General features: G+C 38.2%; 2 protein-coding genes and 1 pseudogene across 3 annotated transcripts; 2 read left to right on the top strand and 1 right to left on the bottom strand.

Moving 5' to 3' along the window:
• Positions 1-1,721: 1,721 nt before the first annotated feature.
• Positions 1,722-3,540, top strand: LOC125203096 (glycerol-3-phosphate acyltransferase RAM2-like). The gene is made up of 2 exons (XM_048101379.1): positions 1,722-2,336; positions 2,566-3,540. Exons 1-2 carry the CDS (start codon positions 1,722-1,724, stop codon positions 3,451-3,453), a joined length of 1,503 nt encoding a protein of 500 aa, XP_047957336.1. The 3' UTR covers positions 3,454-3,540.
• Positions 3,541-6,591: 3,051 nt separating this feature from the next.
• Positions 6,592-9,472, top strand: LOC125203439 (annotated as a pseudogene).
• On the bottom strand, positions 8,976-13,036 carry LOC125203440. 2 transcript variants are annotated; one of them, XM_048101779.1, is made up of 10 exons: positions 12,438-13,036; positions 12,086-12,169; positions 11,578-12,003; positions 11,320-11,455; positions 11,068-11,230; positions 10,611-10,739; positions 10,191-10,385; positions 9,863-9,985; positions 9,630-9,740; positions 8,976-9,561 (listed from the first exon to the last, which is right to left on the bottom strand). In XM_048101779.1, exons 1-9 carry the CDS (start codon positions 12,598-12,600, stop codon positions 9,630-9,632), a joined length of 1,530 nt encoding a protein of 509 aa, XP_047957736.1. In that variant the 5' UTR covers positions 12,601-13,036; the 3' UTR covers positions 8,976-9,561. The 2 variants fall into 2 exon arrangements, with proteins under 2 accessions (XP_047957736.1, XP_047957735.1); XM_048101778.1 differs by having other exon boundaries at positions 8,976-9,448.
• Positions 13,037-13,867: the final 831 nt, after the last annotated feature.

Raw genomic sequence — 13,867 nt, 5'->3', positions numbered from 1 at the left:
TGATTGTAATTAATGTTTTATCAAGGGGTGTTTAGCTAAAAGCTTATTCAACATTTCAATCTTGAGGAAATGATCTTAGTTTTCTAATTCTTTTTTAAGATATTACTACTTTTGTAGTCCTTTTTGCAATTTTAGGTTCGGGTGGATTTCTACTGAATTAGTGATATACTTATAGAAGTTACCCAATAAATCACTCTTAATAAAGTGGTTTAATCGTAAATTGGCTCAATTTTCCGAATTCTCGTATGGAAGAAAAAGAAACAAAGTTTTTAAAAAATCATAAAAAATTTCTTAAATGTTAATGTTATTCGTTTCTTGGATATTTAATGAATATATTCGATTTGGGTAAGTTGATTATAAACCCAAAATTCATTTTGACTTTAAACATGGTCCCAAAAAAAGTTCAATTGATAATTTTTTATTGGTTGGGCCAGAATGCTAGGCCTTCTCTACAATGGCCTAACTCATTCAATTCATCTGGGATTGTTAATCATTATGAATTTTAAGAAATTCATTTTAATTTATTTATTTATAGTATAAAAAAATCAAAAACCACCATAGTGTATGTAGGTGATAGTGAAATCTCAACTCACAATATAAGTTATCTTAATTAATCGAGAAATGTTGATTTCCTAATAGACTTGTGAAGCATCACACCATATTTCGAACACATTTCATCTTTAACTATATACTAGTACTACAATAATAAGAAAAACATATAGTATACACCATATGTTGTTTACAAGCAACGCCGCACATTAATTTAGCAGAGATCCAACTTCCAAGTGAGTTGCGTATAATTAATTTTCTGGAAAAGTGAAATTCGATATGACGAAATGCAGCAATTAATTACCTTAAACTCGTCAAAAGTCAAACCTATATCTATATTTGTCTCTATTCTGATACTCCTATTTGACATTTCACCCTATAAGTCAAACGCTGCACGGTTTCCAAGACTTTGTGCTTTGACTATTTTCAACTTTATTTGCACCATTAAATTCTCCATGCAACTCCCACCCAAAACGAAGAAGAAGAATAAAAAATGAGATGGAATTCCTAGACAAACGTAGTTTATAAGATAATTATACCGCTTACTTATATTAACTTGACTTGTTTGAAAATTTAATCTATGGTTCACCGGAGTTAGGAAAAAGAAAAAGAAAAAAAAGGCTCATGACTAAGTAAAAATAACCATCTTAAAAAATTAGAATGTGATAGAAATAATCTTTTGAAACAAAAATCTTGTGGTAATGAAGTTGTGTTGATCTACAAAATGGTTAATGTGTGAGGCCAAAAAGTCTTGAGTTTGAAAATTAAAAAAATAATCCGATTGATCATATGATTTCTTGTCTTGGACAAGAATATACCTCTTAGAAAACATAATTGAAAATCATAGTTTGACAATAACTAAGAATTCGAGCGTTGTGGATGCATAGATTCTGTATTATGTACTCCATGTAACAATGTAGTCCTAAAATGAAAATAAAGAATGAAAAACACAGAGTTGATGTTCTTAAAAAACGATGAATTTTGACTAGTAAAATCAGAAAGCAAGCATAAATTTCATCATCGTTCTCCCACAAAAACCATGCCCTTTTGTTTTGTCTATTTGTCAACCGCTCTCTTCAATGGCAACCTCTTCTCCCTCTATATATACACACTAAATTCAACAAACACACATCACTACATACGTATACCTTTTTTTCCATCAAAAAAACAACATGACGACGGCGGCGTGTTTCCGCAGCATCCACGACTGCGCGTCGACGGGGAGAGAAAACGACGCCGTGGTGGCGGACATGGACGGGACGCTGCTGAGGGGGAGGAGCTCCTTCCCCTACTTCGCACTAGTCGCATTCGAAGCCGGCGGCGCCCTGCGCCTCCTCTTCCTGCTGCTTCTCTCTCCTCTCGCCGGATTTCTCTACTACTTCATCTCGGAGTCGGCCGGAATCCGCGTGCTCATCTTCTCGGCCTTCGCCGGACTCCGCGTCTCCGACATAGAGTCGGTGGCGCGGGCCGTGCTGCCCAAGTTCTACTCCGGGGACCTCCACCCGGAGTCGTGGCGCGTGTTCTCCGCCTGCGGAAAGCGCTACGTGCTGACGGCGAATCCCCGGATCATGGTGGAGGCGTTTCTCAAGGACTTTTTGGGAGCCGATTTGGTGATGGGGACCGAGCTTTCCACGTTTAAGGGGCGAGCCACGGGCTTCGTCAAGCTGCCCGGGGTTTTGGTCGATGAGAATAAGGCTGCCGCGCTTAGGGCCGCATTCGGCGATACACCACCGGAGATTGGCCTCGGCGATAGGCATACTGATTTTCCCTTCATGAGTTTATGCAAGGTATTTTTATCTCTATTATTAGTATTCTTAATTAGAAAAATAGATAACCACTCTACTTCACAAATAAAATATTTTTCTCCTATTCTGAAATTTGTTTGATCAAATACTAATTACTAATTTACAATACTAATTACTAATTTACAGTTCTAACTAATTTACAATAATGACTAATAACTAATATCAATTTTATAGGTTAAATATACCAGTTTACATATATTCTCTTATACAGGAGAGTTACATAGTGCCGAAAAAACCCGAAGTGAAGGCGGTGAGCGTCGATAAGCTCCCGAAAGCGGTGATATTCCACGATGGGCGCCTCGTGCAAAAGCCGACGCCCTTCCTCGCTCTCCTCATCATACTATGGATGCCGGTAGGGTTCCTCCTAGCTTGCCTCCGCATAGCAGCCGGCGCTCTCCTCCCTATGCCGCTCGTCTACTACGCCTTCTGGGCCCTCGGCGTCCGCGTCACCGTCAAGGGGACCCCACCGCCGCCGGTGATCAAGTCCTCGGGAAAATCCGGCGTCCTCTTCATCTGCTCCCACCGCACCCTCCTCGACCCAATCTTCCTATCGACCGCCCTCGGCCGGCCCATCCCGGCCGTGACCTACTCCGTGTCCCGCCTCTCAGAGATAATATCCCCCATAAAAACCGTCCGCCTGAGCCGCGACCGCGCCACCGACGCCGCGATGATCAGGAAGCTTCTCCAGGAGGGGGACCTCGCCATCTGCCCCGAGGGCACCACCTGCCGGGAGCCATTCCTCCTCCGGTTCTCCTCCCTCTTCGCGGAGCTGACCGACGAGCTGGTGCCCGTGGCGATGGTGAACCGGATGAGCATGTTCCACGGCACCACGGCGCGGGGGTGGAAAGGGATGGACCCTTTTTACTTCTTCATGAACCCGAGCCCGGCCTACGAGGTCACTTTCCTAAACAAGGTGCCGAGCGAGCTCACGCGCGGCGCGGGCAAGTCCAGCCACGACGTCGCCAATTACATACAGAGGGTGATTGCGGCCACGCTGTCGTACGAGTGCACGGCGTTTACGAGGAAGGACAAGTACACGGCGCTCGCCGGAAACGATGGCACCGTGCCGGAGAAGCCGAAGCAAGCTATGGGGTGCTGAGTCATTTTTGACATCTTTTATTAATAGGCATAGGCTAAAATACAAGCAACTTTGTTAATGTCCTTTATATATACAGAACATATTACTATATGCTACATGGTTCTCACTTATTATTTGTGTGTGACAATAAATAAATTTGTAAGGATATTTATTTAGAAGAATTATAGTACTACCTCCGTCCCCCAAATTTTGACACAGTTTACCATTTCGGTCCGTCTTTAAAAATTTGACACACTTCACTTTTACCATTTTTTGTAGTGGATCTCATATTCCATTAACTCATTCCTACTCACATTTTATTATAAAACTAATACTTTAAAAGTAGGATCCACATCCCACCAACTTTTTTAACTCACTTTCCATTACATTTCTTAAAACCCGTGCGGGGTCAAAGTGTGTCAAAATTTAGGGGACGGATGTAGTAGTATTTTTCTGTCTTGATATTTTGATTGGCAGCTTCATATTTGGACGCAGATATGTTTAAGCTCCAGGTTGTATATAAATGAAATCAAAAAGATTTATAGTACATTTTTGAAGACTGAAATATAAAACCAAACTGAAATAAATGTGGTAGACGGTTTAGTTAAATTGCGCCAATTAATCTTGGATTGTTAATTAGGAGAATCATTTTGTTGAGTTTTGTGATACCGTTGGTGATAGCTAGTGGTGGTGGTTTGTGGTTATGGTGACAATTTATGGTATGTGTCAATTGTTGAGGTACTTCTGTTTTTGGGCGAGATTTGTGTCACTAATAATTCTCCATTCATCTGTCTCTATGTGATAGATTGTTCTGTTTAACTTGATATGAATTTTAATGGAATATGAGACTTAAATTTATATACTCCCTTCATCTCATTCTAAGTGGAACATTTGTTTTTCAGCATGAGCTTTTATGTAGTGTTGTTGTGAGTTAAATGGGGAGGAAAAAAATATGAGAGAGGAAAAAACTTGAGAGAGTACTGGTGTTTCTAATTTAAAAAATGTGTAATTTAGAATGAGACATTCTCAAAAGAAAAATAAATCATTTAAAATGAGAGAGAAGAAGTTTTAAGTTTATTAATTACAATGAAATTAAATAGTACTACTATGAGAATACGATTTAAGGGAGTTTCATGTTAATGTACAACATTATAAATGTCCAATTCGTGCTTAATGTTAGTTTTTGTATTTTAATAGTACTAGTATTAGCCCACGCGCTATGCGCGACACATAATATTTTTATTCTATTAATTATACATTATAAATATACTAAATAAAATAAAAAATAGTAAATCATTACATAATTAAAAAATAAAAAATATAGTACTCCCTCCGTCCCAGATAATTTGGGACACTTTGACCCGGCACGGGTTTTAAGAAATCTAATGGAGAGTGAGTTGAAAAAGTTGGTGGGATGTGGGTCCTACTTTTAAAATATTAGTTTTATAATAAAATGTGAGTAGAAATGAGTTAGTGGAATATGAGGTCCACTACCAAAAATGGTAAAAGTGAAGGGGGACAAATTATGTGGGACGGACCGAAATGAAATACTGGGACAAATTATCTGGGACGGAGGGAGTACTATATACGACGATATGTTAAATAATTATAGATAAAAAATTAAATAAATTACTACACTTTTAGGTCTATGTTTGTAAAAGAAATGATTATTATAGCCTCGACGGAAAAATTAGAACAAAACTAACAAAAAAATAAAACAAACTAACATTAAGAAAAAACATAAATATGAACTAACATCACTGAAACAATATAATCTCAAATAAATGTACTACTATAGATAAAGAGTGATACCCATAGAAAAATTCTTCTTTTTGCAGAGAATTCGCGACGCAATGGGATAAGACAATGAGGAATAAATTATAAGTTAGCAAATGATACATATTTATAGACAGAATGGTGAAAGTATTCTAAAAATTTCTTGAGACCGTGCTTTGAATCCTTGTTCCCGGCATGGAAAAATAAAAATGAACGATTTTAGTTTTTTTAGATAAATTTCTAAAAAAATAGTAATAAGCTAAGCAATGACACACATACCATCTGATCGTTGATCACATATTTCAAGAAGGTTACATTGATTTGTCCATGCTTAATGAATTCATAAACATGCAAGCACCGCACTCGAATTACTGATGAAGCATTATTAGGCTGTAGATCGTTAAGGAATGTGAATTCCCTTGTGTGAACAAAATTTTATTTTTGCCAAAAATTTGTGATAGAAACGGAGACAATGAAGAAATGGATTGGAATCAATGGTACATATTTATAAATATAAAGTATTGAAAAGGAATCATAAATGTGGCGGTTACATAATAATAAGATATAATTAATAATTTTTTTAATATAAAAAATGTTGTATATAAGATGAAACGGTAGTATATGAATTTAAAATTGTATTTACAATGAATCATTATTCTTAGCTCCAAAATTTTCAATTAAGCTCTTAAATGTAATAGTATCAATCAATATTTCATATGACATTTATTTACCTAAAATAGTCAACGTTCCATATGACATTTATTTACCTTCAATAGGCAAAATAACTGCCATTTAAATTATTTTCTCTCTTTGACAGATAAACGGCAAAACGCCTAAATCCACTAATGTTGTAGTCAATTCATATGGCCAAACTACACCTATAAATCACTCCAAACGCCTATATCAAAATCCCATGTTAATGCAAATTATTTATTAATTTCAATGAATAAGTTATTCAATAAATATTCAAATTGATCACATAACTTATAGATACTCCAAAATGAGAATAAAATTTACAAATATTTCAAAAGAAGGCCAAAACTCGCCTTTTATACAGGTATAGATTTCATTCATTCACAACTTTCATATTTTTTTTAGCATTCTACTACGTTTTACAATACTTTCAATTAGGATTTATAATTGTTTTCATCGAAATCTGAAATTGAAAATCCATAATGTCGTCCATGTATTTCTACAAGTTTCATAATAAATCAATAGAATGGGAATGGACTAGTTGCAATAAAAAAATAGTTTCAATTAGGAGTACTTGTATTTCACAAACGTAACAAGAACTTAGTAGTAAAACTCCAAAATTTGTAGTTTTATTTTTTTTAAAATAACTGTAATTGCGAGCAAATTTTCAGCAATATCCATTTATCCACATCGCATGAGCATGGCATCCAAAATCGGATTGTCTGCGTTCACGATCAACCGCAACTCGCACTCCAAAAAATATCCTTGCGTATCAATCGAGTTGTTCGTATGATAGAGGTGAGTTTAATACTAGTACCATACAGAAATATAGAGAGAGATGGCATTCTCGTCGATGCAAGGATCCATAGATTTCGACGCCGAGATGACACTGAGTGACATCAAATCTAACAATTTCGATCCTCAATCTTACTTCCACAGCAACAGCGGCACCATGGCCGAAAAGGTCCATCGTTTTTCGCATTATTCCCGGCAAACCTAGATTAATTTATATGTGTTTTATTAGAAATCAATCTTTGCATCTGCGGGATGTTTATAACAGTTGTCTATGGGGCTGAATTTGGACTGAATTCACACATTTGGAGCAGGAAATTAGGCAACTGTGCATGCACCTTGACAGATTGAAGAAGGCGGAAAAGTGTCTATGCCAATTATGCATCTTTTTTAAGGCCAGTGATCGTGTTAAAGTGTCTGCTCATTCCTGCTATTCCTTTTACAGGACATCAAGAGAGATTTCTGATCTTGAAGGGGAGCTTGTTTCTTTGAAAAACCCCTTGTCATCGCGAGCAAATATCATCCACGGGATAGCTGATGGAGTTCGGATCGAGTCCTTGCCAGACGGAACTGATCATGCCAGAGAGGCTGCAGATTTAGAATTCCAACACACAGCCTCCAAAATATGACAAGTGGTTGTCACAGTTTATGGAGAAGATTGAGGTCTTACTGGCCGAGAGAAGAATCGATGAAGCTTTGGCTATACTAGACGAAGGCGAGGTTCTAAATCAATGACTACCAAAGCAATATTGTCGCTAGAACACTCTATCATGGTAAACAGGCAAAAATTAGCAGATCAACTAGCTGATGCAACTTGCCAGGCTTCTACCAACGGCTTTGAGTTTCGTTCAGCAGTTCAAGCAATGAAAAAGATTGGAGATGGCCCACGGGCGCATACGTTGCTGCTTAAGTCTCACCAGCAGAAGCTGCATAGAAATATGCAGTCCCTACAGCCATCGAGCACTACATATGGACCAGCATACACTACTGCACTTGCACACCTAGTTTTCTCCACCATTGCTCAGGCATCAAATGATTCCTTGACTATATTTGATGATGAGCCAGCTTTTACATCTGAGCTTGTGACCTGGGCAGTTAATCAGACGCTGGATTTTGCACAGCTTATCAAGAGGAATGTTGTGGCGACACCAGCTGCATCAGGCTGGCTAAGGATTGTTGCTGAGTGCATTCATATATGCTTAGAGCACTTGTTGCTGCTAGAGGATCGCGGATTGGCTCTTTGGCCGACTGTTTGGAAATGCTTCAGGTCCTTCTTGGAGCAGGCCCTCACTACGACCTTAAAAAAGATTGATCTGTGTATAGCTGCCCTTGCTGCTTCTGAAGATTGGTCGCTCTGTCATTCTCCGATTGCTGGCCGTTCCTGGGGCAGTGCTTCAGTTAGCATGGTCGCCTCGCACCAGAAGCTTTCTAACACTGCACACAGGTTTCATACAATGATTCAGGTGATTATATCACAAATTCCTCTCTCTCTCTTGATATCTGAGATTCTAGTTTGTAGAACTGAATCTTGGTTTAGGAGCTTTGTGAAGATATTGGCTCTCTTGAGATCTTGCATTTATCTGAGCAAGCTCTGGAAGGCGTCCTGCAGTCATTTAATGCGTATGTGAGCTTGCTCGTAAATGCATTGCCTAGTTCCATGGACACTGAGAACTTGGAGGGAAGTGGAAGAAGAATAGTTGGAGTAGCAGAAACTGAAACTCAACATGTAGTTTTGCTGGCAGACGAGCTTCTCCCTAGCGCAACCATCAAGTTATGCTCCACCATGACAGGTGATGGCCCACAACAGGGGAGGGTCTGACAGGAAAAACCTCCCTCCCGAGCAAAGAGAGGTGAAGAAAAGGCTCCAACGTTCAGTTGAACAACTGAGAGATAGTTTCTGCCGCCAGCATGTGCTGGAGCTCATAGTCACGGAGGATGGAGGCGTTCGTTTGAGTGCTGAGATGTATACAAGCATGGAAGAAACCAAGGAGGAGCCTGAATGGTTCCCATCTCTTGTATATCAGGTGATGATTCAGTACTAATAATTTCGTAGTACATGTTTACATTTTGGTTTGAAACACTTGTTCAGGAACTGTTTGCTAAGCTGACAAGACTAGGCAGTATTGTATTGCATCTGATGTATTTGTGGGTAGAGAGAGATTTGCAACTATTCTGTTGATGAAACTCACAGAGACTGTGATCTTATGGTTTTCTGAGGATCAAAACTTTTGGGAAGAGATCGAAGGAGCGCAGAGGCCGCTTGGCCCTCTGGGGCTTCAACAGGTCTAATCTTACTTTCATTTCCAGTCAATAAAATTCAAATCAACAATTACAAAGAGATTTATAATCTGCATTTTTGTGCAGTTCTATTTGGATATGGAATTTGTGATACTTTTTGCATCTCAAGGACACTACTTATCCCGGAATCTGCATCAAGTGATGTAGAACGTTGTTGCCAGAGCTATTGAAGTAGTTCAGGCAAACAACATTGATCCATATAGGTCAGTTTCCTCAGAAAAAGCTTCTTATCTATCTAACATCACATTTATTCTGTTCCAAAACTTTTGTTTGATTTTTTAGTTTCCTGCCCGGAGACGAATGGTTTGCTGAGGTTGCTCAAATCGCAATAAAAATGATGCTGGGACAAGCCAATTTTGATAACCCGGACTGCGATATCACTAGTCCGACTGCGTCATGGAAGTCAATAGCATCAACTCAAGATTTAGGATTGGTCAGGTATTTTGGTATTCTTCACCTGACAATGAGTTTAAATTATTAGGACATCTGAAACCGGGTTATATCAGCATTTGTAGTATCCTCCAGAGTTTGTTGATGTAGAGACTTGCACAAAACAATGGAAGAAAGCTTCTGAAAAAAATGTCTAGTATTTATTTTTTTGCTATAATCTATGATGCTTTACACTTATTTTTTTATACCTATTCAAGGGTTTTCTCAAAGAACCCAAGTTGATGATAGTTTAGATAATCAACTTCGTTTACACGTATACAGCACAAGATCTGTTCCGGCAACTCTTCAGCTTTATTACCCTGACAACAATAATAGGAAGCATGTATTAACATCATGACTAACCAAGGAGAGTTGATAGCACAAGCTAGAATTTGTTCTGCAACAAGGTTTGGTTAAACTAGCTTAAGGACTTGATACTTGCCTGGATTGTTAATCCAAAATCCATCACACACAGCTTTAGTCTATCGAAGAATGTCTCGAACCCCTTTCTAGAAATGTAGCCGAATCTATGCATGTCCAAGTCTATCTCAAAATAATTTTCACCCTGCAGTAAGAAAAGATATTAGAAAAATTAAAACAAAAATCAAAATATACCAGCGCTTGACATGCGCAACTCCTCTTGAAAGCTAGGGAGCTCTCCAAACATAGTTTCATTGAAGTTGCAATGAAGCAAAATTAAGCATGTTAAGTCAAATAAGAATCGATAGACCACATTCGACAACTGCAAAAAAAATTAAGCTCAAACTTACAGAGTAAAAGTCATGTTGAGGACGAGAAAGAACAGGCTTCTCGTTGTATGCATGCATGAGTTTCCTCTCTGCAGCACTTAGAGGCAAGTCCTCCATGTTCGCTATGCGGCCCAATATCTTTAGTCTTTCCCTGAAAGGCGACACAGAGTCTACAGCGAAACCTTTGACTTTTTCTACTTCATCATCAATTAGTCTCTGAAATTTAAACTGGGTGTTAGGTGCATTGCAAATTAATGCATAAAAAGAAATGATCAATGGCAGCTGTTGTATCTGCTAAGGGGAGCACACTCGCACATATTATCGCAACTGACCCACTGATAATTGCCAAGATAAACAACTGTTTTCTTGAGTTCATTCAGAAGCATGGCAAAGAATCACCATTGCTCATAATGAGAACATAAGATTCATCAACATACTCACCCTAATATTTTCTTGAAAATGAGCTGAATCTTCATTGGCGAAGGTTTCAGAAAGCTGGAAATACAAAACATAGCTTATCCCTTCACCATCTGTTTCACCTTGAAAAATTGTTGCAGGATATAATGGTATCTGTAAAACCATAAAGACGACCCATTATTACGTGCTATCAAGAAGACAAATAAGAAAAACAAGAGCACACAAAGACTTGCTAAGAATAAGAACAAGGTTGATACACAATCACGTTGATCTAACCTTGGACACAACACCCGCTAACACATTGTAGTGTATGCATTATATAAGGATTTAGTATCTGTGTATCTTCTATATATCTCTTTAACTGGTTACTATCAAATTATCAGTAGAAGGTAAAAATCTGGCAAGACTAGACATGCCGACTTTCTTCTTTTATGTAAGGCTGTAGTAAAGTAGTCTTCGATGTCTGATCTAGTAGGAGTACCTGGACATTTACAACTAGAATAGGTGGAAGTTTTCCAGAAGAATGAACAGCAGGAAGCTCCACAAATCGAGCAACATGATTGATTTTCCTCTGAGATAAAAATACATCAAGACCAAAAGGATTATATGCAGCACAATTGCGAGCAAACTCTTTTCTTTTATCCCTGCACAGTAAATGTGCAATATGAAGACCAAAGGAAAACAAAACATAACTAGAGACAAAAGTTATAGGCGACAAGTGCAAGTTTGTTACTTCAGGTAATTCGCTCCCCTAATCTTGAATGTCTCGGGTCCAATATCCGACCAACTATCTGGTATTTTCTTCCCGAGGGGGCAGAAGGGAACCTGTGAACCAGCTATAGGTCGTTGCAGTACCGCCTTTGAAGAAACTGCAACATACATAAGACAGATAAGTGTAAAATCTCCCTGTTTTTAATTTCATAAACTACTACTACATGCTTATGAATTTTTTTTAATACTACCAAATAGAACCAAAATGATGCAAACTCACATTTAGAGGCCGCAGTATGCTCTTCCTTCCATTTGAGTGGGAGCTTCAAGGCTGTCTTCTTCCTTGCACTCGGAGGGCTAAAACTAAGGGATCTCCTTTCAACAGGAGAAACAGTCGAAGCCAGACACGGCAAGCAGTTGTTTGGAAGGATTCCACAGTTATCCAATAAATTATCCTCCTTGTTAGCGTTTTCCCTAGAGGCTCCCGATAACTCATCAAGGTAAACAGGCTGCACATCACTCGTATCATTTATCATCACACTGATATCAGAAGCACTAGTGGAAACTGAGCTTCTTGCTGCTTCACCGGAAAAATCACACACACCACCGCCTGATTCTTGGGGTTCTTCAAGGGAAGAGACATGATCTCTCTGAGAAACAATGCCAGTTCTAGAAGCACCATCAAAGCCACTAAGGGAGCTCACATCTACACAAATACAAATCACTATCTGATTAGAGAATCAAAGTGATGAATTAAATGCAGCTTCAAAAACAAGTTATTGACATACCATCAGAAAGGCTTTGATAATCATCATCACTACAGTCAGATTCTAGCACTGCAGCAGAATCATACCATGCTTCATCCACACCTCCTGTTAGTACCAAAATATATCGTTATCGAGTCATGGCAAAACAATATAACTCATTCATCATCTTCGCACAAAGGGTGCAAAGCACATTGCTCTGCTCAGTTCATCTAAGCATATAAACAAATTCCAAAGAAACCAAAAACTAGACATGGTTCGAATACTAAATTAATCAAGAAGGCTATAATGCAGCATCCCATTGTTTAGGAATTTTCATCTATTAAATCTCACCAACACCTAAGCAATTTCAGATTCAAAGAGAGGAGAAGTGAACCTTGAGAAGTGGGATTGATGGCAGTAGGTGAAGATGATCGATTAGAAGGATGAGAAGGCTGCCTTCTCTTGGAAGATTTTCTTCTCTTTCTACTCTTTTTCTTCCTTGAACCTCCTAATTTACCTCCCACGCAATTTTCTGGCCGAGACACACATGCCCCCATCTCTCTCTAAAATCTAAATCAACACCTTTTTTTCCAAAAAAAACAAACAAACTAATAATCACAGAAGAAGACTGAGACTAAGAGAGAGAAAAGTCAGATATGGACACATCATCTTCCTCTCAATCTCAGTGCAGGATTATATCCTAGAGAGAGAAAGCACATTCTAGAGAGAGAGAGCACAATCGAGCAGCCTCATCTCCCTACCGCAGTTCCAACTATGTGTCGCACTCAATAAATTTAAGTAATTATTCTTTGCCATTAATCACTTCCATGTCCATTGAGATCCACAAAACTCAAACTCTCGAGCAATAAATGAGAGCAAAAAAAATAAAACAAATCTGGATTTTTGAGTCGAGAAAGGAAGTCATGCGAACAACGCCGGTCAAATCTAATTAATGCGCAATCGAATCCATATTCTTTAATTATGGAAATAAAATCCGAAAATATAGTATAGGAAATAAGAGAGATTTAGCCAGAACGGCGACGGCAGTTGAGACTTTGAATGCAGTCTCAGTGACACGTGTCGGGATTTAAAGGGGTCAAGCGTGTGGGAGTAGAGCTCTCACTTCACAGAGTCGTACGTGTGCTGTGCGAATACACTTCTCAACGTTGCTGTCTTTCAGGTCTGTTTGTCAGAACTAAATCTCACACTTTGTACACCTCACTATTTTTATCTAATGTTTTTTTTTAATCTAAAATTAGAAGTGATCATTTGGATTAATACTCAGTTTCATTCCAAAATCTAAATCTGAAAATTCAAAATTCAAATTATGCAATTCGATTCGAAAAATCTAAAATTATATACTCTCACTGTCTCATTAGAAATGAAATATTTCCCTTTTTGAATTGTCTCAATAAAAATGAAACGTTTCCTAAAATGAAAACACAACTATCTCTAATTTTTCTTCTTTCTTACTTTACTCTCTCTTCACTAACTCACAAAACAACACTGCATAAATCTCATGCCGGAAACCAAATGTTGCATATTTATTAGAACGGAGAGAGTATATCTCAAAGTCTAATATCAAAAATCCAAAAATTTTAAAAATCAAATACCAAGTACGATTAGGATTGTTTTTTTTAACGATTTAAAAAAATTATTTTTAAATCTAACAACTAGTAGCAAACAAATATTTATCTAAGTGCATATAATGTGATCTTATATTTTCCAAAGTTACCATCAATGAAATGACATACTACTACTATTGTGATGATAGTAGTCCTTAGAGCATCCACAGTGGGGGAGCCGTGGCTCTCGGCCCGGGCT

The sequence above is a fragment of the Salvia hispanica genome, chromosome 2, assembly GCF_023119035.1.
Source record: "Salvia hispanica cultivar TCC Black 2014 chromosome 2, UniMelb_Shisp_WGS_1.0, whole genome shotgun sequence".
Classification (NCBI taxonomy): Eukaryota; Viridiplantae; Streptophyta; class Magnoliopsida; order Lamiales; family Lamiaceae; genus Salvia; species Salvia hispanica.
Note: the sequence above shows the minus strand (reverse complement) of the source record. Positions and strands in the feature narration are given on the sequence as shown.

Bases quoted from the DNA above. Each gene is read 5' to 3' on its own strand.
- LOC125203440 (XM_048101779.1), bottom strand. From the start codon at position 12,600: ATGGGGGCATGTGTGTCTCGGCCAGAAAATTGCGTGGGAGGTAAATTA. The intron at 11,456-11,577 runs GTGAGTTTGCAT...TGTATGTTGCAG, and splicing joins GCATACTGCGGCCTCTAAAT to TTTCTTCAAAGGCGGTACTG. The intron at 10,386-10,610 runs GTGAGTATGTTG...TTTAAATTTCAG, and splicing joins ATTTTCAAGAAAATATTAGG to AGACTAATTGATGATGAAGT.
- LOC125203096 (XM_048101379.1), top strand. From the start codon at position 1,722: ATGACGACGGCGGCGTGTTTCCGCAGCATCCACGACTGCGCGTCGACG. The intron at 2,337-2,565 runs GTATTTTTATCT...TCTCTTATACAG, and splicing joins CCTTCATGAGTTTATGCAAG to GAGAGTTACATAGTGCCGAA.